At 53.1% G+C, this 24,164-nt stretch overlaps 2 protein-coding genes across 2 annotated transcripts in view; one reads left to right on the top strand and one right to left on the bottom strand.

Moving 5' to 3' along the window:
- Positions 1–2,467, bottom strand: part of NCOR1 (nuclear receptor corepressor 1) — a 75,433-nt gene extending 72,966 nt beyond the window's left edge. Inside the window, exon 1 of the mRNA XM_053275003.1 lies at positions 2,356–2,467. The gene's annotated coding sequence lies outside the window, so the exon portion shown is untranslated. The remainder of the gene's footprint in view (positions 1–2,355) is intronic.
- PIGL (phosphatidylinositol glycan anchor biosynthesis class L) overlaps positions 2,327–24,164 on the top strand; it is a 35,670-nt gene continuing 13,832 nt past the window's right edge. Inside the window, exons 1-3 of the mRNA XM_053275013.1 lie at positions 2,327–2,606; positions 4,164–4,263; positions 22,177–22,267. Coding sequence (XP_053130988.1) covers positions 2,336–2,606; positions 4,164–4,263; positions 22,177–22,267 — 462 coding nt within the window. The 5' untranslated portion in view covers positions 2,327–2,335. The remainder of the gene's footprint in view (positions 2,607–4,163; positions 4,264–22,176; positions 22,268–24,164) is intronic.

The raw sequence follows: 24,164 nt of genomic DNA, 5'->3' as shown, positions 1-24,164 counted from the left end.
TTTATCTTTACCATATAACATTACAGTGCAGTCTAGAGTGGTATTTGCCAGTATCTGTTCCAATAAACATAAGTTTCTCTCCCCTCGCTCCAGATGCCTTTTGAATTTTCTTAGACTGCACTTCCAAACAAAACAAGGTCATCATGTTGAAATCAATGCCGCTTACACCATGTAAACATGGTTAGGACTGGGCTGTAAATCTTGAGTCACTCTCAAAAAGATTTTCCACAGAGAGAGCTTACTCTGTTGATCACAAGAGAGAGCAGGAAGTGCATATCGGGGTTGAACAATATGCTTCTCCTTTCAGCAGTTACTTGCTCCAAGGATTCACTGAGCGAGCAGAGCTTAACCTTTCCAGGGAAAGGATGATCTTGTCCTTCCTGATGATCCTTTGATGAAAGCTACAGTGGGCTCATTGCCAGCACAGCTGGGCCTTCCCATCCTCCTAAACACACTTTCTCAAACAAGGTCATATCCACACGTTTTATTATTAGGTTTATCACCTCTTTCAGAGACAGCCTCCCTGCCTGAGCTGCTTAAAAGGTGGAAATCAACAAGTGACTCTCTCTCTCTCTTTTTTAGCACGGATATCATAAAAGCTTCACTTTTGCTTTCTGTCTCTTATTGAGCTGTTAAGAGCACATTATTTCTGTCCATAAAAACACAGGAACCTGAGAATGGAGTGGTTAGACTATGTGTGTAGGAGACCGGGATTCAAAATAGCCACTCAGCCATGAAGCTCTCTAGGTGACTTTGGTACAAGTTAGTATCTCTTAACTCAAGGGTTCTCTCCACCTTGAGTCTCCAGATGTTGTTGGACTTAAACTCTAAGGAGCATTATAGTCCAACATCTGGGGACCTAAGGCTGAGAATCCCTATTTTAATCTAACCTGTCTCTCAGCATTAGTGGAAGGGAGAGGGAGCCGTGTAGAACAACACAAGTTTACGGAGGAAACTGCAGAGGAAACTTAGATCTTTGGTCCATCTAACACAGGACTGTCTGCACCGACTAGCAGACAGTGTATTCTCCAGCCTTACATGGAGATGCTAGCAGGAATTGACCTTCTGCATGCAAAACAGATGCTCTCTCATTGAGCTATGGCCCCATTCTCACATAATATTGTGAAACCCTCCCACAGCATGAAGCCGCCTTCCAGTGAGTCTGACCCTTGGTCTATCAAGTGTCTACATTGTCTTGTCACTGCTCTTCAGAGTTTCAGGCCACTCTATCCAAGCCTTACCTGGAGACGCTGCCAGGAATTGATCCTGGGATACTTAGCATGCCAAGGAGCTGCGTTACATTCTCATCCCAAAAGAGAAATTAAGGGGTTCTTGCTCGTAACAAATAGGAAGTGCTATGGATAGCACTGCCTGCCAATCCTGCTGTTTCCCTCCCAATATCAAGCCATTAAAACGTCCAGCATGGTTTTCAATGGTCACACTGAGAAAAGAACATGACAACAACCCTGCTAGATTAGGTCCAAACCCTACAGTCCGGCATCCTTTTTCACAGTGGCCCACCTTGCCTATGGACTTCTGAGAAGCCCATAGGCAAGGGGTAAGGGCAGGCCCTTTCTCCTGCTGTTGCTCCTTTGCAACTGGTATTGAGAGTCATCGTGCCTCTGAGGCTAGAGGTGGCCCAAGATAGCCACCAAACTAGCAGCCATCAAGAGACCTGCCCTCCATGAATCTGTCCAAGCCCCTTTTAAAACCACCCAAGCTAGTGGCCATTGCCACATCCTGTGGCAGAGAATTCCTTAAGTTAATGATGCACTGTGTTCTGAGTATGGATGCCAGGGCCTAAAGATTCCAGACTAGGCCCCAAGGGCTGGCAACCCTACCTCTGGACAGTGAGGGGGAACAAGTCCCTTGGAACAAGGAGAAACCATCTTCTCATTCCTTTGGCTTTGTAAACCACTTTGAGAAAGGTTATTTGTTGAACAGTGATACAAATATATTAAAAACATTATATAAGCCATTTGTTTTTGTAAATTCCTTGGCCTTTTCAAGCACTGCATCTTTTCCACCCTGAATCCAATCCTTTCCCCCTTTTTCTAATGCAGGGGCTTTCAATCAAGACTTTGGCCATTGTGGCTGCTAGGAATAATGGGATTAAAAAGCATCTGGGGAGACGACCCAGGGCTGGGATCCCCTGTTCTAATGGATGCAGCTATTGCTCCACCCTGGGCCTCCGCAGAGTACCCACAGAGCAGGCAGCTAGCCCTGGTACCTCCTCGCTCTCTTCCACGCCCGGAACCATTCTCCCGCGACACTCGTTTCTGCCCGGACGTTCCCTTGTCCCTTCCCTACTTTCCTCCACCACGAGCCGGGCATTATGGCAGCGGCGGCACTTGCCCTGCTGTTTTGTCTGTGTCTGCTGCCACTGCTCTGGTGGGCCTCAGGCTGGTGGCTGCAGCGTTGCCTTGGGGCGAGGGGGCGAGACAGCCGGACCCCTTTATGCGACCGACCCGGAGCGGCTCGGCGCGACAGTGACGCCCTCCGGGTTCTGTTCGTGACGGCGCACCCTGATGACGAAGCGATGTTCTTCGCTCCCTCCATCCTCAGCCTGCCTTTCGCCCGCCTCTGGCTGCTTTGCTGCTCCACAGGTGAGGGGAGGGCGGCGCGGAGTTGCCTGGCAACCATGACGTCAGGCGGCCGCACATAGGATGACTTTAAGCCTCCCGGCTCGTTGAGCCGCGCTGTGAGTGGCTGCGACGCACCCGCGCAGGTGTCACCCCACCGCCCGCGTTGTGCTCGTGACGTCACCAATGCGCCCACGATTTTAGGTGGAGCGCCTGCAAAAGATGACATGACGTCATCCCACGTCATTATTTATTTGTTTATTGATTTTTGCATTTACATTCTGCTCTTTTCCCAAGGAGCCCAGAGTGGGATTCATGGTTATGTTTATCCTCACAACAGCCCTGTGAGGTAGGTCTCTCTAAATGTGAGCGAGAGGCACCCAGTGAATTTCATGGCTGACTTGGGACTTGAACTCACGTCTCCTGGTCCTAGTCCTAGTCCAACACTTCCCTCCCTGCACTGCCAGGCCAGCCCTCATTTTGCCCATCTGTCAAAGCTGGACCTCAGCCCGCAGGTGTGATGCAGCAGCTAAAAAAGCAAATGCAATCTTAGCCTGACAGGATTGTACTGTCTGGATCAGGGATTCTCAACGTTGGGTCCCCAGATGCTATTGGACTTCAACTCCCATAATCCTCAGCCCCAGTGGCCTTTGGCTGGGGATTATGGGAGTTGAAGTCCAATAACATCTGGGGACCCAACATTGAGGATCCCTGGTCTGGATGATGAAGAGTAATCCTTCCACTCTCTTCTGCACTGGTCAAGCCTCACATGGAATACTGTGTCCAATTCTGGGCCTGCATTTTAAGAAGGATGCTGATAACTGGAACAGGTTCACAACCGAGGCGGGTAACCTGGATGGTGAGCGGTCTGGGAACCCAAGTTCTAGGAGAAATGGTGGAAGGAGTTGGAAGGAATTCAGCCTGAGGAGGTGGTGTTCTGTTCAGCCTGAGGTGGAAGGAGTTCAGCCTGACTTAGGGGAGAGAAGATAGTTGTCTTCGAATATCTGAAGGGCTGTCAGCTGGGAGTGGCCTTGTCTCACTGTGGCTCCAGAGAGCAGGACTAGAACCACTGGAGTGGAATTACAAGGAAGCAGATTTAGACTAGATATCAGGAAGAATTTCCTAATTATAAGAGTTGTTGGCCAGTGGAACAGCCTGCCTCATGCAATGGTGGGCTCTCTTTTGCTGGAGGATTTCAAGCAGAGGCTGGGATGGCACTGTCAGAGATGCTGTAGCAGATTCCTTCCTTGAGCAAGGGGTCAGTCTTCTAGAAGACCTCTTCCAACTCTAAAATTCTACTATTCAATCCTGCCGTAACTGCTGAAAAGGAGGTTGGTCTCTGTTTGAGAGGTTGGCTCACATGAGGCTTGCAGTTAGCGCTAGTGCATTAAAAGTCTTCCTAGTATCTTTGGAGGATGTACAAACGAGGACACTTTATTCATCTCCATGTGTATTTATACTTCTTGGCTCCGTTATTTTAACATAGGCTGCCGATGCCTTGCCTTTTCCACAGGTGGGAGATGTTTCTTTGCTCGGAAGTGTAGCAGAGTGCATTAACAACAGTGTCTTTGTTACTTGCAGGACATTACTACGGTCAGGGGGATCTTCGTAAAAAGGAACTCCTGCAAAGTTGTGAGGTTCTGGGGATCCCTCCTAGCAACGTGGCCATCGTGGACCACAGGTAGGTGTCTGCACGTGGAAACATGGGCCTTGACCTGGTAGAAATGGGCCTTGACCTCGGCAGTCCCCTGGCTGCTCTTTGCCCCGAGCCAGGAAGTCAGGGAAGGGTGGGGCCCGTGTGACAATCCAGCTCCGCCCCACCTTTCTTGTGGTTTCGGAAGAAGGCTCGTGAGGGGCTGGGGGCTGGAGCAAGGCTGCATGTGGAATCTGCGTCCAGTTATGTGAGCTGAGTAAACGGTGGGCCCGTTTGTGTGCTCCGCCCGGATTTGACATCGTCCTGTGCTGCTTTTCCCCCGCTAACTGGGCAAAGAGGCACCTTTTTAATGGGGCAAGTCTCTTTTTAGATTGAGCCCCTGCAGGGACAGAGATCCATCATATTTATTTATTATTTCTCTGTGTAAAGTGCTCAGGGGACTTCTGTTGCTCCCAAATGTTGTTGTTGTTGTGTTGTGCAGCTTGTTCTGCTTCTGGTCTCGAGGAGGGACACGGAGCAAGACAGAGCAATGAAGCCGCTGTGCTTCCTCTCAGGGGGAATGATGTCCTTCAGGCATGGCCCTCACACTTTCGAGCACATGAGGGGAGAGCTGGTCTTGTGGCCGCAAGCATGACTTGTCCCCTTAGCTAAGCAGGGTCTGCCCTGGTTTGCATTTGGATGGGAGACTAGTAGTGTGAGCACTGGAAGAGATTCCCCTCAGGGGATGGAGCCACTCTGGAAAGAGCTTCAAGGTTCCAAGTTCCCTCCCTGACAGCATCTCGAGAAAGGGCTGAGATTCCTGCCTGCAACCTTGGAGAAGCTGCTGCCAGTCTTTGAAGACAATACTAAGCTATAGAGAGCAATGGTCTGACTCAGTATATGGCAGCTTCCTATGTTCCACATTGTTGCAGCCATGAGGACTAGAGCCCTGCTCTTTATAAAACTAGAGTTCTCATGCATTTGGTGCTCCTGGGCCGTTGTGGCCATGTGTACAACGCTGGCCTGAGGAGGGATTTCTTTGGCGGGGGGAGGGAGCAGTGTTCCCTGCCACAAGGATTCTTAGAGGTTGCTGACTACAACCCTCATCACCCCCAGGCAAAGGCCATTATGGCTGTGGATGATGGGAGTTGTAGTGGATAACCCCGGGACATCCCTGTGACAGGATGGAGGGAAGGGAAGGGAGTGGCTGTTATATGTCACATACATTTTACCTAAGGCTGTGTGTATACTGTGCCTTAAAATGAATGGAAATTCTGTGCAAAAGCAAAATACATTCTCCATGCTCAAATGTTGGTGGGAGGTAGAGGGCCCTGGAATGAAACCCACAAGTACCACTCCCTTGGCTCTCCCTCATTTTAGCAAAAGTGTAGAACTGGAAAAGTTGCACAACAGGGCAACCAAGATGATCAGGGGCCTGGAGCCCTTTGCCTTGGAAAAGAGGCGACTAAGGGGAGACATGGTCGAGGTGTATCAAATTATGCATGGAGACGAGAGGGTGGACAGAGAGAAATTCCTCTCCCTCTCTCCCAACACTAGAACCAGGGGTCACCCCATGAAACTGAAGGGCAGGAGATTTGGGACCGACAAGTGGAAGTCCTTTTTCACCTAGCGTATAATTAATCTGTGGAATTCCTTGCCATGGGATGTGCTGATGGCCACCAGCTGGGATGGCTTGAAAAGGGGCATAGACAGATTCATGGAGGACAGGGCTATCAATTGCTACTAGTCTGGTAGCTGTGGGCCACCTCCAGCCTCAGAGGCAGGATGCCTATAAATACCAGTTGCAGGGGAGCAACAGCAGGAGAGAGGGCATTTCCCTCACCTCCTGCTGGTGGGCTCCCCAGAGGCATCTGGTGGGCCACTGTGGGAAACAGGATGCTGGACTAGATGGGTCACCTTGGGCCTGATCCAGCAGGGCTGTTCTTATGTTGCACAAATCATTATCCTCACAGCCTTCTGAACAGTGGGCTTGTTCTCACGACAAGTGCCCAGCCAGGGTAGAAGGGCCGTGCACACTCCCAATTAGGAACCTCAGAAGCTGCCTTCTACTGAGTCAGACCCTGGGTCCATCCAGTTCAGTACTGTCTGCACTGACTGGCAGCGGCTTCTCCAAGGTTGCAGGCAGGAATCTTTCTCAGCCCTGTCTTGGAGGTGCTGCCAGGGAAGAAACATGGAACCTTCTTGCTCTTCTCAGAATGTCCCCGTTATCCCCTAAGGGGAATATCTTGCAGTGCTCACACATCAAGTCTCCCATTCATACGCAACCAGGGCAGACCTTGCTTAGCTAAGGGGACAAGTCATGCTTGCTGCCACCAGACCAGCTCTCCTGGTCTTGTGCCTTCAGGCATTCAGGGCTCTTCCCAGAGCGGCCAATTCCACATTGGGAAATATCTTAATGGCACTCACATGTAGTCTCCCATTCAAATGCCAACCAGGATGGACCCTGCTTAGCACAAAGGGGGCCCTTCAAGCTTGCTGTCACAAGACCAGCTCTTCTCCCCAGTCCCGGAACTGATGTATTAGAAAGTGTTGGGATATATCTTGCCTAAGGGTTTGAAGGCTGCACTGCTGTGGGTGGTTGAGGTCCCGAGCAGACACAAGTCTGCGGGACAGCGCATCATCTAATTTGCAGCCCTGGTGGGAAGGGCGCCAGGAACATGCAGCCAGGCAACAAACCACCCACCCAACTGCCAGGAGTGGGGCGGGGCAGCGGGGAGGGAGATGGGAGGGACTGGGAACAGCCGCAGGGAGGACTGACTGTTCCATAGGGCGCCGCCTCGGAGCCGTGCCCTGTATCGGAGGGGATGGGAACGCTTGGACGGCGTGTTCTTGTTCTATGAAGATCTCTCAGGGGGATCCAGCTGGATCCAAAGGCAGATTAGACATCATCGGAGAAATGAAAGTGGCTTTTTCCACCCCGCAAGGAAGTGGAGGTGGCCAGCACAGGGAGCTTTGCTTTAGGTCTTTATTTCTCCACATTATTTCCTTTATAGCCCACCCGCCCCACCAAAGGAACTCAAGGCAGCTTTACAAAACAAACACAGCTGGAGCAAAACAAATAGAAAATAAATGCAAAGATTAAAAAAACAAACAAAGCTGTGGTCAAAGCTGTGGACAAGGTGGGCAGAAGCAGCCAGGAATGAGCAAAGCCACCGCACCAAAATAAAAGCACAGGGGTGAGGAGAGAGCCAAGCGCGTCTCCCAGGAGACAAACAGGCCTGTTCATATCCAGGGCTGTAGCCCCAGGAGAAGGGGTGAAGAGCTCTGCCCTCCTCTGGGTAGCAAGCAGGAATGGCCCCCTTTGCTAATCAGGCTCTGCCCTGGTTTGCATTTGCATGGGAGACTACATGTGTAAGAGATGGGGCCACTCTGGGAAGAGCATCTAGGTTCTAAGTTCCCTCCCTGGCAGCATCTCCAAGATAGGGCTGAGAGAGACTCCTGCCTGCAACCTTGGAGAGGCCGCTGCTAGTCTGTGAAGACAATACTGAGTTAGATAGACCTATGGTCTGACTCAGTATATGGCAGCTTCCTATGTTCCTATAAGATTCCACGCATGGAGAAGCCGCTGCCGGTCTGGGTAGACAATACTGAGCTAGACAGAATATGAATACGAATATGACAAATATTTATATACTGCTTTTCAACAAAAGTTCCCCATGTGATTTGGGGAATGAATGAATCAAATAGCTCCCTGTCCCGCAAAGGGTTCACAATCTAACAAAGTAACAGAAGATAGATACCAGCAACAGCCATTGGAGGGATGCTGTGCTGGAGACGGATAGGGCCAGTTGCTTTCCCCCGCTAAACAAAGAGGTGCCTCTTTGCTCAGTCAGCAGGGGTTCATGGACCAGTGGTCTGACTCTGTAGAAGGCAACTTTCTATGTTCCTCTATCCCAGCCCCTTCCTTGGCTTTTCTTGTAGAGCAACCCCAAGGCAACGCAAGTCTCCATCTCAGGGGCAGCCAACCCGAGTCTCTCCTGCTGTTCTTGAACTACAACTCCCATCATCCCCCACCACAATAAATTGCTTTTTGCCCTCCAATAATTGACAAGCACTTATGACACGTTATAAAACTGCAACGGAATGTTTTCACCTTCCAGACATCCCTTTGGGCATGTTCAGCTGGTACCAGCTGTATTTAGGTCCTGGCTCCTCTGCTTTTGGCCCCCCACCCCACCACCGCTGAAGTGTACTCCTTGGCCCCCTCACCCACAACATTTCCAGCATTGAGCCCACAGTCTGTGAAAGATATGCCCAAGTCACCGTCAAGTCCCGAGATCAGTGCAGAGAGGCCCTGGCCACTTCTCCTTTTCTTTTCTGGAGCTTCCTTCTGAGAGGTTCCAGCCGCCCCTTGCCCCAGCTGGGTGGTGTTTGGCAATGCAGAGTAAGTAAGGGGGGGCTATTTCCCCTCCTGCTTCCCGCTCCCGTGCGCTGTTCAGCAAAATAGTGAAACTGCCAAAAGGTTTCTGGAAGGCCCCCCCCCCCACAAAGGTGTTTTGCAACAGCTGACTCACACACACACCCCTCCAAAAAGCAAAAAAGGAAAGCCAAGGTTGAATTAAGAGCCGGGGACAGAGTTTCACAAATCACAAGGGCAAGCTTAGAGCCAGAGGCATGAAAGGGTGTCACAGTGGAAGTGGGACGGGGAATGGTTTTTTGAGCAAAACTCCAAGGAGGTCAGTGGAACACCTGGCCACAAGGCGGACTTGTGGTGGCATCTGCTTTGCATGGGGAGGCTCTTGGGGCCCCTGGCACCGACTGTCCCGAAAAGGATTTTGGGTAGCAGGAAAGGTCTAGGAATGTAGGAAGTTGCCTTCTACCGAGTCAGACCCTTGGTCCATCTAGCTCAGGATTGTCTGCACTGACTGGCAGCGGCTTGAGGCAGGGTTTGAGGCAGGAGTCTTTCTCAGCCCTGTCGGGAGATGCTGCCAGAAATTGGACTTGGGCCCTTCTGCATGCAAAGCAGATGCTGTGTTGCTTCTTGTGCACAGGGCATCTCCGTAACCCATCAGCAGACAGCGGATCTCTCTGGCTTTCCGTGGCTTCTGTTTTGGGGAGGCACTCAGGAAATCTGGCTTATAAAAAGAAGAACAGCCCTGCAGAGAGTCCAATAGCTTTTCGGGACTCCTGTGCCTTTACATTGGAATCCTTCCACTTTGCAGGTTTCACTACTTCCCTGTCCAGTGTGCCTGGGGGATTTGGAGGGCTGTAGCTCACTTGCAGAGCCCCTGCTTTGCAGGCAGAAGTCGGGCTGGGAGAGACTCCTGCCTGCAACCTTGGAGAGCCGCTGCCAGTCTGGGCAGACAGTCCTGAGCTGGATGGACCAAAGGCCTGACTCAGTATAAGGCAGCTGAGTATATACAGAACTAAAACATCCTCTGTCATCCCTTAGAATCTGTTTCCTCTGAGTTGTCCTCGTGCTCTCTTGTCTCCCCACAGGAAGGATTTAATTAATTATATCCTTTACCTTTTTTTAAAAAAAGGCATAACTTTGCTATAAATAGTGCTGATCAGCTGTTCTGAAAACATAAGATGTTCTGAAAAAAGAAGAAGTAAGTAATTACAGCCTCCCCTAGAAAGAAACCAGGAGGGCAACTCAGAGCAGTACTGAAGAGGCTACCCAGAGAGTATTCAGCATTAATCCCTGAAACACCCAGAACATCCCTACTCAGTACCAGAGAGGGATTAGTGCTGAACAGCGCCCAGTTTTCCTCCTGAGTCAACTTTCTGAATGGCCCTAATGTCTTTTTTCTGCGAGGAGGGAGACTTCTAGGATACCCCTTCTGATTATTTTCTGGGTTTTTTAAAATGACGGAATGGTGCTGTTCTACTGTTACTAAGGAAAGGAAAAAGACTGAGGGGAAGCAAATAATTCCTACCTGTGGGGAAATGTGAACATTAGGGCAATTTAAAAGTAAAAGTTGTGCTGTCGAGTCGGTGCCGACTCCTGGCGCCCATAGAGCCCTGTGGTTGTCTTGGGTAGAATCCAGGAAGGGTTGACCATGGCCCTCTCCCGCAAAGTCTGAGAGGATGCCTTTCCGCATCTTCCTGTATCGCTGCTGCCCGATATAGGAGTTTCCCATCGTCTGGGAAGCATACCAGCGGGGATTCGAACCGGCAACCTCTGACTTGCTAGTTAATGGGGGCCCAATTCTCCCCCCTTCCCCATGCTGAATAGGGAGGGAGCAGAGCCGACTAGCTTGCAGTCAGCATTGGGAAGCACGTTTTGCTGAATGAGGTTTGCATTATAGAAGGGCCTTGGGGAGGAGCACAGCGGGATAATGCGCCCCCCCCCCCCCCCGTGTCTTGTGGGGCCCTGTCTGAATTCTCTTCCCAGCTAATGTCCAGAAAGGAGCACCCAGGCAAGGGGGAGGAGAGCAGCGTGGCTAATAGCCCCGTCTGCTAAGCAGGATCTGCCTTGGCTTCCATTTGGGTGGGAGACTGCATGTGGGCTCGGTAAGGCATTCCCACTGAGGGGGTGGGGGCCACAGGAAGAGCATAACGCCGACGGCCCAAGGTCCGGCCCCTGGCAGCTTCTCCAAGTAGGGCTGGGAGAAGCTCTTGCCTGCAACCTTGGAGAGATGCTGCCAGTCAGTGTAGACAGTACTGAGCTAGACGGACCAAGGGTCTGACTCGGTAGAAGGCCGCCTCCTGCCTTTTAGTGCTAGGGACTTTGGGGTGGAAGTGCCCCGGTTTAGAGCCTTCATTTCACCTAGCAAGAATGAGGTGGCAACGCAGCTTCATTCCGGGATGTCGGCTGCTGGGACGACACCATCCTGGCAGGTCAGGGTGTTTTTTTGAGCATCTTACTGCAGCGAAGGAACGTGGCCAATCTGGAAACAGGAAAGTCTGCGGCCTTGCCTTCTCCCCTGTGTGGCCTAAACATGTGGGGTTCGCCCCAGAGAAGCCTGCCAGCTGTCATCTGCCTGGCTTCCCCCTTTTCTGCTGCCTCGTCCTGGTTGTCTTTTTCTTTTTCTTGCAACCTTCCAGGGTGGGTGGTGACCAATCCTAATAAATTGTGGCAGGCCTTTTCTTTGTGACCGCATCGGATGTCCCACCACCCCAGCGCCGACCTCAAATGTGACCCTTTTGACTTTGTGGAGCCTCTTGACATGAAGGCCTCCCTCTCTTCCCTGCTTTACTTTCCATGAAAGAAAGGGAAAGGGGAGATGCCCCCTTCCGGGGCCTAAAAAGATGCCGCCTGCCTTCCCTGGACACACCCCCCCTTTGAAAGACAAGCTGGCGTCCATGGCGGGCAGGCTGGGGGCGGGAGGAGGCTTTCAAAGGAGGCAGTGGCAGCGGACAGACCGGTTTCAAATGGGGGCAAGGGCCTACCGTTCCAGTTTCGGTAAAGTCCAGCAGAGGGACTCAGCAGAGGAGCCCCCCGGGAAACAAAGGGATTCACAGAGAAGTTAACAAAAGATGCCCGTGGAACTGTGGGCAGAAAGGCCCCCCACCCCGGCCTCTTTCTTGCTCTTTTTAACCACCATTTGTCCTGACTTAGAGGTGCCCAGCCTTGAAGATGGGACTACAACTCCCATAATCCCATGCGGCAGAAGGGGGTGGTGGGAGTTGTAGTACCACCTTCAGAACAGTCCTAGAATTGTGGCGGAGATGGGAGTTGTCGTCCCACCTCCAGGTTTGGGAAATCCGTGTCCTAGAATGGTGGCAGGGGGTGACGGAAGTTGTAGTCCAACCACACCTGGGGACCCAAGGTTCAAAGCCCCTGGCCTAGTGCTCTCATTAGTCAAGTGGTGTCGTAATAGCTCATAGCCCATATCCCTTCCTGCAACTTCCCGCGATGAATGTCTCGGGAGTGTTCCTTCTCCGAGTGAGTTAATGTTTCGCCCTTTCCATTGCAAAACCCGGGCTGCGTTTGAAACGGGAGCAGGGCAGACGAGGGATTTGCTTCTGCAGGAAAGTAGGTCAGCGGGTTTTGATTATCGGGCTGGGCAAACCAGTGCGGTCTCCACTGAAGAGTGAACTCAGCTGACACGACAGATGGCGAGTTTCCTCTTCCCAGAACCCAGCCCTCAGACCGAGCCTCGCGGAGGACGCCGTGGCTTCTGTGAGGATTGCAGGCGGGCAAATCTTTAACCCAAGGGAGCCCGGGCTGCGGGCAGAGCTGGCTCCAATCCCTGCCGGGCAAGGTCGTGCCAACAGACAACGACGGCCTCAGGATGAGAGTGCAAAGAAGTCTCCATGCTGACTGCAGTCTTGTTTATGTCCCTCAATAAGCAGCGTTGGGGGAGTTAAAAATGGCTAGGGCCCAGGGTGGCCAGCCAGAGGATCTCCTGCTCTTTGCTGGACTACAGACCCCATCATCCCCTGCAGCAGCAGCTGGAGATCATGAGAGTTTTTAAAATAGGGACACAGGAAGCTGCCATATACTGAGTCAGACCCTTGACCATTGACAGCTCAGGGCTGTCTACCCAGACTGGCAGTGGCTCCTTCAAGGTTGCAGGCAGGAATCTCTCTCAGCCCGATCCTGGAGATGCCACCGGGGAGGGAAGTGGGGACCTCAGATGCTCTTCCCCAAGCGGCCCCTTCCCCTAAGGGGAATATCTTACAGTTCTTGATTGTAGCCTCCTGTTCCAAAGGGCGGATCCTGCTGAGCAAAGGGGGTCATTCATGCTCGCTAGCACAAGACCAGCTCTCCTCCCATAGACCATAGTTGTATTCCAACAGCATCTGGGCACCCAAGGTTCAGAACCCCTGGTTTTGATTGTGAGCTCCTCGGGGCAGAGACCTGCCCTCCAATGCTCTCCACAGTGCCATTCACATATCGATGTGAATGATCATAAATCTTGTGGACAGACCCAGGCTGTGGCTTCTTTGTTGACGGTCTCATCGCCAAGTCAATGCACACTGAGCCTTTGACCAAACACAACAGGGGCGTACTCTCACAGAATCCCCATATGAGAAGAGGGGCGTTCTGTCCTCAACGCACAAGCGGGGACGCCGTGTTGAATGTTCAGGAAGCTGTTCTGGTTTTAAGGCCGAGTGCCTTCTTTCTCACTATAAAAACTTGGTGTTTTTGCAGACTCCGATATGATTTATCAGCTCTCTTCGCCTAGTGAAAACATCTAACAGTGAGCAAGCCATTTTTTCTTCCCCTCAGTCTTGGCAAGGAAACTCCCAGACTTTTTTTTGTAAAAAAAAAAAAAAAAAAGCAAACAGATTTTGGCTTGAAGAACTAAACAAGGCAAATTATAAGCAGTACAGGCAACAGACGGGGAGCTTTCCTTGCCAGCAATTCCTGGAAGGACTGGTGTTTCACAACCATCCCCCTCCACGGAGACGTCCAGAGGAGGAAAATGAAAGGCGTGCTTCAGCCTTTCGGCTTTTAAACTTCCGATCTTGGGGGAGCCCCCTTCCAAGAAGCCCCTGGAGGTTTGCTATAGAGCTCCAGTGCCTAGCCCAGGATTCTGGAGTCGCTCCCAGGAAGAGATTCCTGCACAGCTCAGCAGGAGTCATGTCTGTCTTCCGACGCCCTTTGTGGGGCAAAGAGGCAACCTGGGACACATCCAGAACTCTCTTGTGGTTGTGGCGCCTTGTCTTGTGAGCAGCACAGACAGGACCTGTTTGGGGATGCTGTATCTGTGGAACTCCCTGCAGGATATGTCGGGCTCCTTCTCTTGCATGTTTTCAAACAGCAGGCGAAAAATCTCTGATTGAATCCGGCCTTTGGATATAATCTTGTGAGATCAGTGAAGCTCCCCTTTGTTTTAAGCTGCTGTGACTTTCGATGAGCTTTGCCATATTCTTGCTGCTGCTTTCGTCCTAGTTTCCCTGCTTTTGTATTTTTGATGTTGGTGTTTTGTTGTTGTTTGAATGGTTTTGTCTGCTATCGTGTGCTTGTTCTGATATGGAAGAGGAGGGCAAAATGACGACAGTAATGATGCAAATAGTTAGATTTAGGCATGGTGAAAGTCAGGGTTGTTTGGGTCTGTTTGAAGCCGACTTGGAGAGAGCTGCTTTCACCTGAGATTTCACCCTACATAAGAAGAGCCCTGCTGGGTCAGGCCCAAGGAGGCCTATCCAGTCCAGCCTCCTCTTTCCCAGTGGCCCACCAGATGCCATGGGGGAGCCCACAGGCAAGAGGAATGTGCATGCCCTCTCTCCTGCTGCTGTGGCTCCCCTGCAACTGGGACTGAGAGGCATCCTGCCTCTGAGGCTGGAGGTGGCCCACAGCCACCAGACTAGTAGCCATTGATAGCCCATGAATCTTTCTACGCCCCTTTTAAAGCCATCCAAGTTGGTGGCCAACACCACACCCCGTGGCAGAGAATGTGTGAAAAAGGACTTCCTCTTGTCAGTCCGAAATTCCCCAGCCTTCAGTTTCACGGGGTGACCCCTGGTTCTAGTGTTGGGAGAGAGGGAGAGGAATTTCTCTCTGTCCACCCTCTCCACTCCATGCATACACTTCGATCCTGTCTCCCCTTAGTCGCCTCTTTTCCAAGGTAAAGAGCCTCAGATGCTGTAGCCTGGCCTCGTGAGGAAGGTGCTCCAGGCCCCTGATCATCATCTGGGTTGCCCTCTTCTGCACCTTTCCCAGTTGTATAATATCCTTCACCCTATTTGTAAGCTGCATATTCTCCACTCAAGCATTTCAGCCATGTAGGCTCGGCAAAGGCCCACCCAGGGGCTGCGCCAGGACAGGGCTGGCAGCGGGGGATGGAAATCCCTCCCTAGGACAGCTGCATGGACAGTCTCCCCTCTCCCCGCAGGCCCTGCGTGGCTCCATGCTGTCAGCCGAGATCACCGTGTGCTCCGTTGCTTTCCACCGTGAACAGAGCCAACTTTGGGGTCTGTGTGTGTGGACGGCCACGGAAGCTCGCTTGAGCTCTCTAGAAAGAGCTTCAAGGCCACAGAGACTGCGGCACCAAATCAGTCTCAAGGTTCAGTGGGGATTTGGCACCGCCATCCGGAACCCAGGAACCTGCCCTGTACTGTGTGGAGAGCAAGGCAGGGCTGGGCAGTGTTCATTCAGGTCTCAGTCAATAGAGAGTCATCCCTTGCCAACCACGAGGGCTGCGTTCTGACAAGACCTCGCCGTTGGCAAATTCACAGTTGGCGAGCAATGGAAATCCATGGGAATGCGGGGGTTAGGGGAACGGTGGTCACAAGAAGACGGAAAAATCAAAGAAAGAATACTGGGGAAATTGCCAAAAATTGCCCTTCAAACCACCAAAAATAAGCAAATGGAACCTCTGGGAAATGTTGAACCCCCCAAATCGCTTGAAGGCACTTTTGAACCCCCCCAAAGCACTCAAGATCATGAGGAGTTGGCAGGATCAGCGAGAGGAATGAGTGGATTGAACCTATGAACACCCCCCCAAATTGCAGAACACATCCCCCCCCACAAACAAAAAACCCCTCCAAATTACTAAAAAAGCTCACCAAACTGCGGATACTCGGGTTGCAGTTGGCGAGACCGGTCACAATTTCCCAGCCGCGGATGCTCAAACCCGCGATTGGGAAAACTGCGGTGGGCGAGGGGTGACTGTAAATGGGCAGATCCTGCACCCCCTACGTGGAGCAGGTTTGCTGCAGGCTTGTGTGCTGAAGGATTGGGACCAAGGGAAGGCCACCTGAAGCACCTTTCGGGCCTCGTGTGGGCCCTTGTTTCTATTTGGGGAGGAGATTGGGTCTTGTGGTAGTGAGCAGGAATGCTAAGCAAGAAAGGGTTTGCCTCTGGAGGGGAGACACCCTGCTCCCCTTAGGGGATGAGGCCGTAGCTCGGTAGCAGAAGGTGGACTCCCTGGCAGCATCTCCAGGCAGGGCTGGGCCTGACACCCTGAAGAGCTGCTGCCAGTCGGTGTGGGCAGCCCTGAGCGAGACGGACCAGGGGTCTGACTCGGCGTAAAGCAGCTCCCTCTCCCACCCGGAGGAGTTGCTGCTGGCACGCCCTCACCCGAACAGCAAATCAGCCCAAGACCGTGCAGGCAGCAGGCTGGGCTCCGAAGAACACACCTCTCCAGCAGCTGAGCTCCTTGGCCGCCCCCTTCTCCTGGCACCCCCCCCCATGGAAAGGCCCCATGGGAGGGGCTCCAGTGGGCCAAAGGGTCAGAGCTGCACAGCGCAGGTCCCGGCGGCGGCAGTGGGAGGGGAGGCCTGCGTGCTGGGACGGCACCCGGGGTTACTCTCGAGCACGGGAGAGGAGGCGGGGCGGCAGCCTGCCAGCTCCTCTGCGGTTCCGGCAAAGGCCTCTGGCTCCCATTGTGTTTGCATTCCGGGCGGTGGAGAGGCCTCAGAGGGTTAGGGTTGCTGGCGGGGCGCTCATCGGAACTCCCGACAAGCCCCAGGAGGCAACGGCCCCCTGCCACGGTGGGAATGGGGAAGGGGCTGCTGGCCATCAGGAGAGGCTGGCTGCCGGATTGAGCCCAGGGGCTTTGGGCGACAGCCCCCCTCCTCGGAGCCATCTCATCCCGGGCCTGCAGACGTTGGACTGTGGCTGGGTGGGGAGGTGATGGGAACTGGAGTCCGGCCACAGCGGGAGGATCCAGGAGGTGCTGCCCCGGCCAAACCCCATCCCAGCCAGAGAGCCAGAGTTGCCGTCGGTGGCTGTCAGTGGCGCTCCCAGCTCAGGGCGCCCACCCTTTGGCTCTCCAGCTACCAGTGGATGACACAGGCCATCATCCCCTGCTGCAGTGCATTGTGGCAGGGGGGTGATGGGCGTTGGAGTCCAGACACAGCTGGAGAGCCTCAGGGTTGGCCACCCCTGCCCAAAAGGGATTAGAGATGTGTGCCCCCAGCATGTGGGGCTCAAAGGCAGGCTGCTTGGGTGGATTTGGGTTCCCCTGCGTTCCGCCAGCAGGCAGCACTCCCGTGTAGCCACCCATCCTATTGCAAACCAAGGTGGGCCCTGCTTAGCAAATGGGCCCGTTCCTGCTTGCTGCCGCAAGCCTGGCTCTCCGACTGGGAGAGGCTCCTGCCTGGAACCCCGGAGAAGCCGCTGCCAGTCTGTCCTGGGCTAGATGGGCCAGAGGTCTGACTCAGCCTGTGGCAGGTTCCTATTGCCAAACGAATTCATGGAGGATCACTCTCCCAGTGGCTGCTCAGTGGGATAGCGAAATGAGAGGCAGTAGACCCCTGATGCCTTGGAAGCTCCATCGGGGCCGTTTCCTTGCTCCCATCACACAGACATGCCAGCAACAGACGCCGGCAGGGACTGGACGCTGCAAAGGACGATTTGCGTGGGGTTTTCAGCTCAGCACGGAAGCCCTGTCTCTGCAGGCGAAGGGCCACACAGCAGGGGGACATCGTGTACCAGCCTGGAGGTGGTTTTCTCTTTAAAAACCCCAAACAAAAAACCTCAGCTACTTCTTGGGAAAGAGCCGGCTGGCTTCCCTTTCGTCTGACCAGCCGCCCCCTCTGCGCTGCTGGATTTCCTGCCTGGCACAAAGGAAGCGGGCAGCTGGGACTTCTGGATTTGGAACTGGGAGAGAAAACGAGGCAGGAGGAACGCTCGAAAGGCCGTCCCCAGCTTGGCCATCTTTTTAAGGCCTTTGGGGCTGGGGCCGTAGCTCAGAGTCCCTGCTTCGCGTGCAGAAGGTCCCTGCTTCAATACCTGGCAGCCTCTCCAGGTAGGGCGGAGGACGACGCCTGCCGGCCATCTTGGACGAACTGCTGCCAGTCAGGGCAGACAATACCGAGCTAGATGAACCAAGGGTCTGACTCAGTAGAAGGCAGCTTCCTATATCCAGAAGAAAAGAGTCAGAGAACTGGGTTGCGGGAATAGCCTGAGAGGGGCCTAATCTAACATCCTCCAATTTGGGTGGGGGAGCACTTTTGGGTAAGGCAGCCTTAGTGGGCCACCTTTGAAGAAGCGGTATGTGCAAGCCTTGACTTTCCTCGTGCTGTTTCTGGCCTTCACTTCATGCAAAAGGAGGGTGGTGGCACTGTTGAGGGGCAATAGGCCCTGTGCCCGGATTGGGCTTATTTTTTCCACTGCTGGAGCGGACCCCAAATACAGAACCAGGAATGCTGAGTATGGTTGCTGAGGACAGGAATAAAATGCAGCTTCTTGGAGCATATTTTGAATGTGCCCTTACGCTGTATTCACTCCTGTGATTCCCGCACAAAGCCTCCTTCTCTGAACGAGCTTTCCTTCCCCCGGGTTTTCTACTCTCCCAGAAGCCTCTGCTGTGTGTTCCCATCTGAAGGGGATGAATATGAACTTGTTCTTGCTGCATCTTGTGCTCCCATTTATCACCAGGCACTGACGTCAGACGGAGACCAGATGTCACATTACGATAAGCAGCAGTGTCATCTCTGAGGACAGGTATTAGGCTCCTGCTGAGAAGTCATCCATCATTCATGGCGACGGGATGTAATGATGACACACATCGGCTGGAGGAGATGCTTGGAATGCTTCCCACTACGACAGAGTCAGCCCGCAATCTGGAGAGCCCCAGCTCTGCAGCACGAGGGGACAGAACCCAACGCGGCTCTCACCTCTCTCCACAGGCCCCGTTAAGACGAGATTTGCCCAGCTGCTGTCCTCAGTCGTGATTACGGAAGTTTGAGCTGTTTTCAGATGAATGCTTAATTTGGTTGGTTTGTCGTCATGGATTTAAAACACACACACCCCTACCTGATTTTCTTCATGTTATAATTCACTGCTGTCGGTATTTTAGCAGGAAGTCAGGATTTAAATCCCTTTAAGTCAGGGGTTCTCAGGTGTGGGACCCCCGGTGTTATTGGACTACAACTCCCATCATCCCTTGCCACTGTGGCCAGGGTGGTGGTGGTGATGGGATTTGTAGTCCAACAACATCTGAGGTCCTGCCTGCGGTGGGGAACCCCTACTTTAAGCAGAGCAGCAAGTAAACAGTATGTGCTCTGTGGCTGTGGATTGCCAGGTTCAGCCCCTGGCAGCATTGGGGGGGCGGGGGGCACGGGCAGGGCTGGGAAAGACCCTTCTCTGCCTGAAACCTGGAGAGCCGTAGTGAGCCAGATGGACCACGGCTCCAAGCTCTGTACTGTGGCTTACTGGGCAGTAGCCGTTTGGCATGGAGTCTGGCCCCACCTGCATGGCCCGGAGCACTATCTCTTGGTCACGGAGGCATGTGGCAGAATTTTGGCGACTGGCTTCAGGTGGGTGCTGCCTTAAGTTCCATGTTCTTGTCTCCCACCTGGAGCATTTTTATAGGAAGGCACTGAAGGTGCTTCCAATAAACCACATGTGTCCTGTTGGCAGACGTGTTGGGCGTCCCACCTGCCATCTTCGTCACCAAGCACTATATTTCGGGACTGGAGAAGGGAGAGACTGTCTTCTCTTGGGCTGCTGAGGTCCGAGGCCATCTTGGCGGGGGAGGAAGGCATCTCATGAACAAAGGCCGTGCAGATCCACAGGCACGGTGGTGACGCCATCGGGAACTGGCAGGGGGCAATGAACTGCTCTTTTGGCGCCAAGCCGCTCCTGAAAATGGCAGCCTCCTTTCTCAAAACCAGCTTTGCCCCAGACGGGTCTGTCTGTCTGAAGCCAACGTCCTCCTCTGGACAGAACCTGACCTCGCCCTCCACGGGCCACGCCAGGGCAGAGCTCTTCTGCAACAGGCCGAGGGACCCCGTGGGGAATGTCCTCCAACTTGGAACTTGAACTGCTGCTCACACGCCTCGCCGCCCCATCCCAGTTTCGCAGGCGTCCCCTGCCCTTTGGTGTGCATGGAGACCGGCTGTAAACGTATAACCCTCCCAAGGCTCAGCGTTGTGCGGTTGATCTCTTGATGGGGGTCTGGCTTTGGCAGGCCGCTCTGGTGGGGCAACGGAGGACCCGAAGCAAGGGGGTGGGTGGGTGGCCGGGCAGGGAACAGGCTGCAGGGCAGGTGCTCAAGTCCAAGCCCCTCTCTCCAGGCCTGGGACCTTGAGCCGGGCAGCACTGCCCCTGCGTTAACCCAATCAGTGCCAAATAACTGGCGAGCCCCGGAGCTGTAAATCCCACTCAGCTGGGCTGCCCTTCAGCGCAGGTCCCACCACACTTCAGAACGGGGTCGCTTTCTTGCCCACAGAGACCATAGTTCTTGAAACACACGCTGTTTTTAAAAGCGCAGCGATCTGATCTGCGGGTACCTTCGCTCTGTGCCGCTTCTCCCGCTGCTGGGGTCCGCTCGCCGGTCTCGTTCCGTAGCATTCAGGCCACGGTCTGGGTGTGTTCCAAAAGCATGGCAGGAGAGCAACTGGTCCGCTTTGGTGGGCTTTTGGTAGAGAGCGGGGCAGTGGGGGGGAGTTCCACAGTGTTGCCATGTTCTGGCTTTCCAAATCCAGGTGTCTCATTTGCATGTGATGTAAATTGGCTTGAAAATAATTTTTGAGCAGAAGAGTGACTGCACGTTCTGCTCCATACCTCCACTTCTACAAAGGCTAATGCTTAGCTATTATTATTACTACTACTACTACTACTACTACTACTACTACTATTGAATCGTAAGCTGCCCACGGAGCTCCCAGAGCTAGATAGGAGGCTTGTCCCGGCCCCCATGAACGAAGCAGTGAGCGGACTGATTCTCTGCGACGTCTCCAGGACTTCAGCTCCTCAGGGGGTGTCCTTGATGGTCCCTTTGCAGCTGCAGGATCTTGTGAAGCACCAATTGTACTGAACTGGAGCCCTTTGAGGCACTGACTGACCCCAACGTCTGGGGCTGATGAGCCCCCTCTCGCCGTCCCTGGCAGCCGTTGGGTGCCCTTTGCCCCTGCCGTGAGACGCAGGAGTTAATTTTGGCTCACTGCCCTGCTCCCATGGATTTCACTCGGTGGCCTCCAGCTGTTGGCTTCCGTTCAACAAAAGTGACCTTCATCGTCCAGGACGAGTTAAAACCTGCCCCAGTGCTCAGCAGCCTTTTCAAAGGCAAGCCTGACCCGACCGGTGCTTGGCCAAGGTGGCTTGAGAGCAGGCCTGCTCCACTTGGGCCCTGCGGCTGTGGCTGGACTACAGCTCCCATCATCCCTGACTCTTGGCCACTGTGGATGATGGGGGTTGTAGTCCAGCAGCAGCGGTACAAATAGGCGGGTGGGGAAGCACCACACCAACACAGACAGAAGGGGAAAGCAGGGATGGCGATTTATGGCAGAATCCAAGTCCCAACATTTTTCGGGGCAGGAAGCCCTTCAGGGGGAAATCGTAATGAATCAAAATTCAAAGCTGCTCTCAAACGACATTACATTCATATGAAGCGATGAAGTACCCTTATCCCATTGGAGACCACTAGACCCATCTACCTCGGAGTTGTCTGCACTGACTGGCAGCGGCTCTCCAGGGTTTCCGACAGAAAAGGGTCTTTCCCAGCCCTTGCTGGAGATGCTGCCAGGGATTGAACCTGGGGCCTCTGCCTACAAAGCAGGGGCTCCATCACTGAGCAACAGACCCACCCCCTAGGAAGCTGCCACCTACTGAGTCAGACCCTCAGTCCATCTATTTCAGGATTGTCTACACTGACTGGCAGCAGCTCCCCAAGGAGACTGGGATGCCTGGGAAGTGTAGCATCATCTGTTGGCTTAAGGTGCAGTTCTTCCCAATTGGATTAACTCCCTTGGTCCTCTCAGATGACTATTTGTCCAAGTGGAAACTGGAAATGACAAAGAAGTTACTGTCATTGGGTCTTCCAATAGAACTCCTTATTTCTTGAGGCAACAAGCAAGCCAAACAGATATCCAATTGACACAGTCCTGATCCAGTTGGTTGCAATGTTTTTATTTGTTAGTTCTAAACTTTGTGCTTGATTTTTGATCGAAATAGACATTGATTATGCTCTCCAAGGTTCTAGGCAGGGACTTTCCCACCCTACGTAGAGATGCTGCCAGGGACTGAACCGGGGACCCTCTGCCACTGAGCTACAGAAAGTTCTCTTCCTTTAACCAAAAGAAATGTTCTTCGCTGCGTTACAGATTCCTTCCGCAGTGTCCGTTTGACTGGTTGTTTTCTTTCATTATCCCCAGGGATCTTCCAGACCATCCGTCTGTGGAATGGGACCTGCACCTGCTCGCTGCCCTGATCATGAAGCATCTTGAAAGCAACCGCATCAACCTGGTAAGGAGAAATCTGGAGTGCTTCCTTCTTTACAGGTTTCCTCCTGAAACCCCATCCATGAATGGCCACTGTCTGAGTTGGCTTTTAAAAAGTTTGTGGCTAGTATCCAAATGGGGCCTTCAAGAGACTTGCCAGGAAATGGCCTGTCGTCGGACTACGACCTGCAACTCCCCTGCTCTAGCCACTGCACGGCACTGGCTCTCGTGAGCCCAGTGTGAATGCACTGACTTTGCATCGGCCGTCCAGCTTCTCTTAAGGCAGGCATTCGCACCACGCCAGCGCCGTTGCCACCGTCCCCCGCAGCACGGAGTGTGTTAATCGACACTGAAGTGCATTGAAATGCATGCTCCACTCATTTCCCACGGCCGCCAGTGGGTGGCACTGTTGCATAAATGCCATCCTGGGCTTGGGTAAACTCAATGGCTGTGGATGGATTTCAGCAGCATCGGCAGAATTAATCGGAGCCAGTGCCCTGCAAGGAAAGAGGTTAATGTGTGTCAGGTAAGGTGGAGGCAGACGTCCTCTGACTCTCTGGCATGCAAAGTCACGCAGGCCAGGGGCTTTCCTGTTGGTGGAATTTCTCAGCCACCTGGCAGCAGCAAGAACATCGATGGTCCCAGCAGGTTCTGGGAGGAAAAGAGGAGGCTGTGTTTTCTCTCGCGCGCGTGCTCTCTCGTTTTCTTTCCCTTCCCTGATGTCCTTGCTCATTTTCCCAGCTGGCCTGGAAGTCAGCGGAAAGACTCGGTCCTGCCGGGGGGGGGGGGGCACACGGCCGTATTGCGTCCAAGCTCAACAGCAAAATAGTGCAAGAGTAGGGGGGAAAAACCCTGTGGTTAACATGCTCGAAACCAGGACTTGAAAATGATGTTTTCTGGGCTGGGTTTATGCACAAAAGTCAGCTCTTGCAGAACAGACAGCGAAGGCGGCCCAGTCCCACTATCCCAGCTGGCGACGTGGTTTTCCAAGCTGGGCTGGACATGGCATGCCAACGACGACTTCTGGGTCGATAGCAAGCCGACTTCTGCGCATTGATGGGATTTGTAGCCCTCCTTCCACCAGCAAGCAGCCTCCATGCAAAGCACAAGAGTAATGAAACCAGGAAACACAGTTTTCAAAAAGAAAAGTTATTAAACAGCAATAAAATCCAGAGATAAAAAGGAGCATAGGGACCTAGGAAGCGGCCTTCCACTGGTCCATCTAGCTCAGTATTATCTACACAGACTGGCAGCAGCTTCTCCAAGGTTGCAGGCAGCTCCAGCACTAACACAGACTGGCAGAGAACAAGTCCCAACCAGTTTCGGGCCAGAAAGCCCCTTCTTCAGGGGCCTGAGTTCAAATCCCCACTCAGCCAAGCAACTCACTGGGTGACTCTGGGCCAGCATCTCTCAGCCTAACCTACCTCACAGGGTTGTTGTGAGGATAAACAGGGTTGTTGTGAGGATAAACGTTCTGGGCTCCTTGGAGGAAGAGCGAGATACAAATGTAAAAATGAATGAATGAATGAAGGGTATGCTCCTCCCTGTGTTTCTTTTTGGGCTGGGCTCTTCCCCCTGCCGTTGCCTTTGGCATCCGAGCAAGCCCATCAAAGCAGTAGAAGTTAGCACGGTTGCATGTCCTCCGCTTTTTGCCCTCTTTTCAGAGGCATTTGGGCCAAGCTTATATTTCCGCTGCTTCGCAAGTACCCTGGCCGCCCAAAGCATGTCTATCCCCGGTTGCTGCTTCTGCATGGAGACCCGGCCTTCACAAAGAATGCTGCTAAGTTCTGCGTGGCAGTGAGGGTCGCAACTGCCCAGCCATTCCCTTGCCTCACCTCTGCGTAGTTTTAAACCGCTGGCTATTTAATCATGTTTCGTGCTCCTAGTTAGACGCCTTATTTTATATACCCCGTTTTAGCCAT

This window comes from Hemicordylus capensis, chromosome 12 (assembly GCF_027244095.1).
Source record: "Hemicordylus capensis ecotype Gifberg chromosome 12, rHemCap1.1.pri, whole genome shotgun sequence".
Taxonomy (NCBI): Eukaryota; Metazoa; Chordata; class Lepidosauria; order Squamata; family Cordylidae; genus Hemicordylus; species Hemicordylus capensis.
This window is presented reverse-complemented; position numbering and strand designations above follow the sequence as displayed.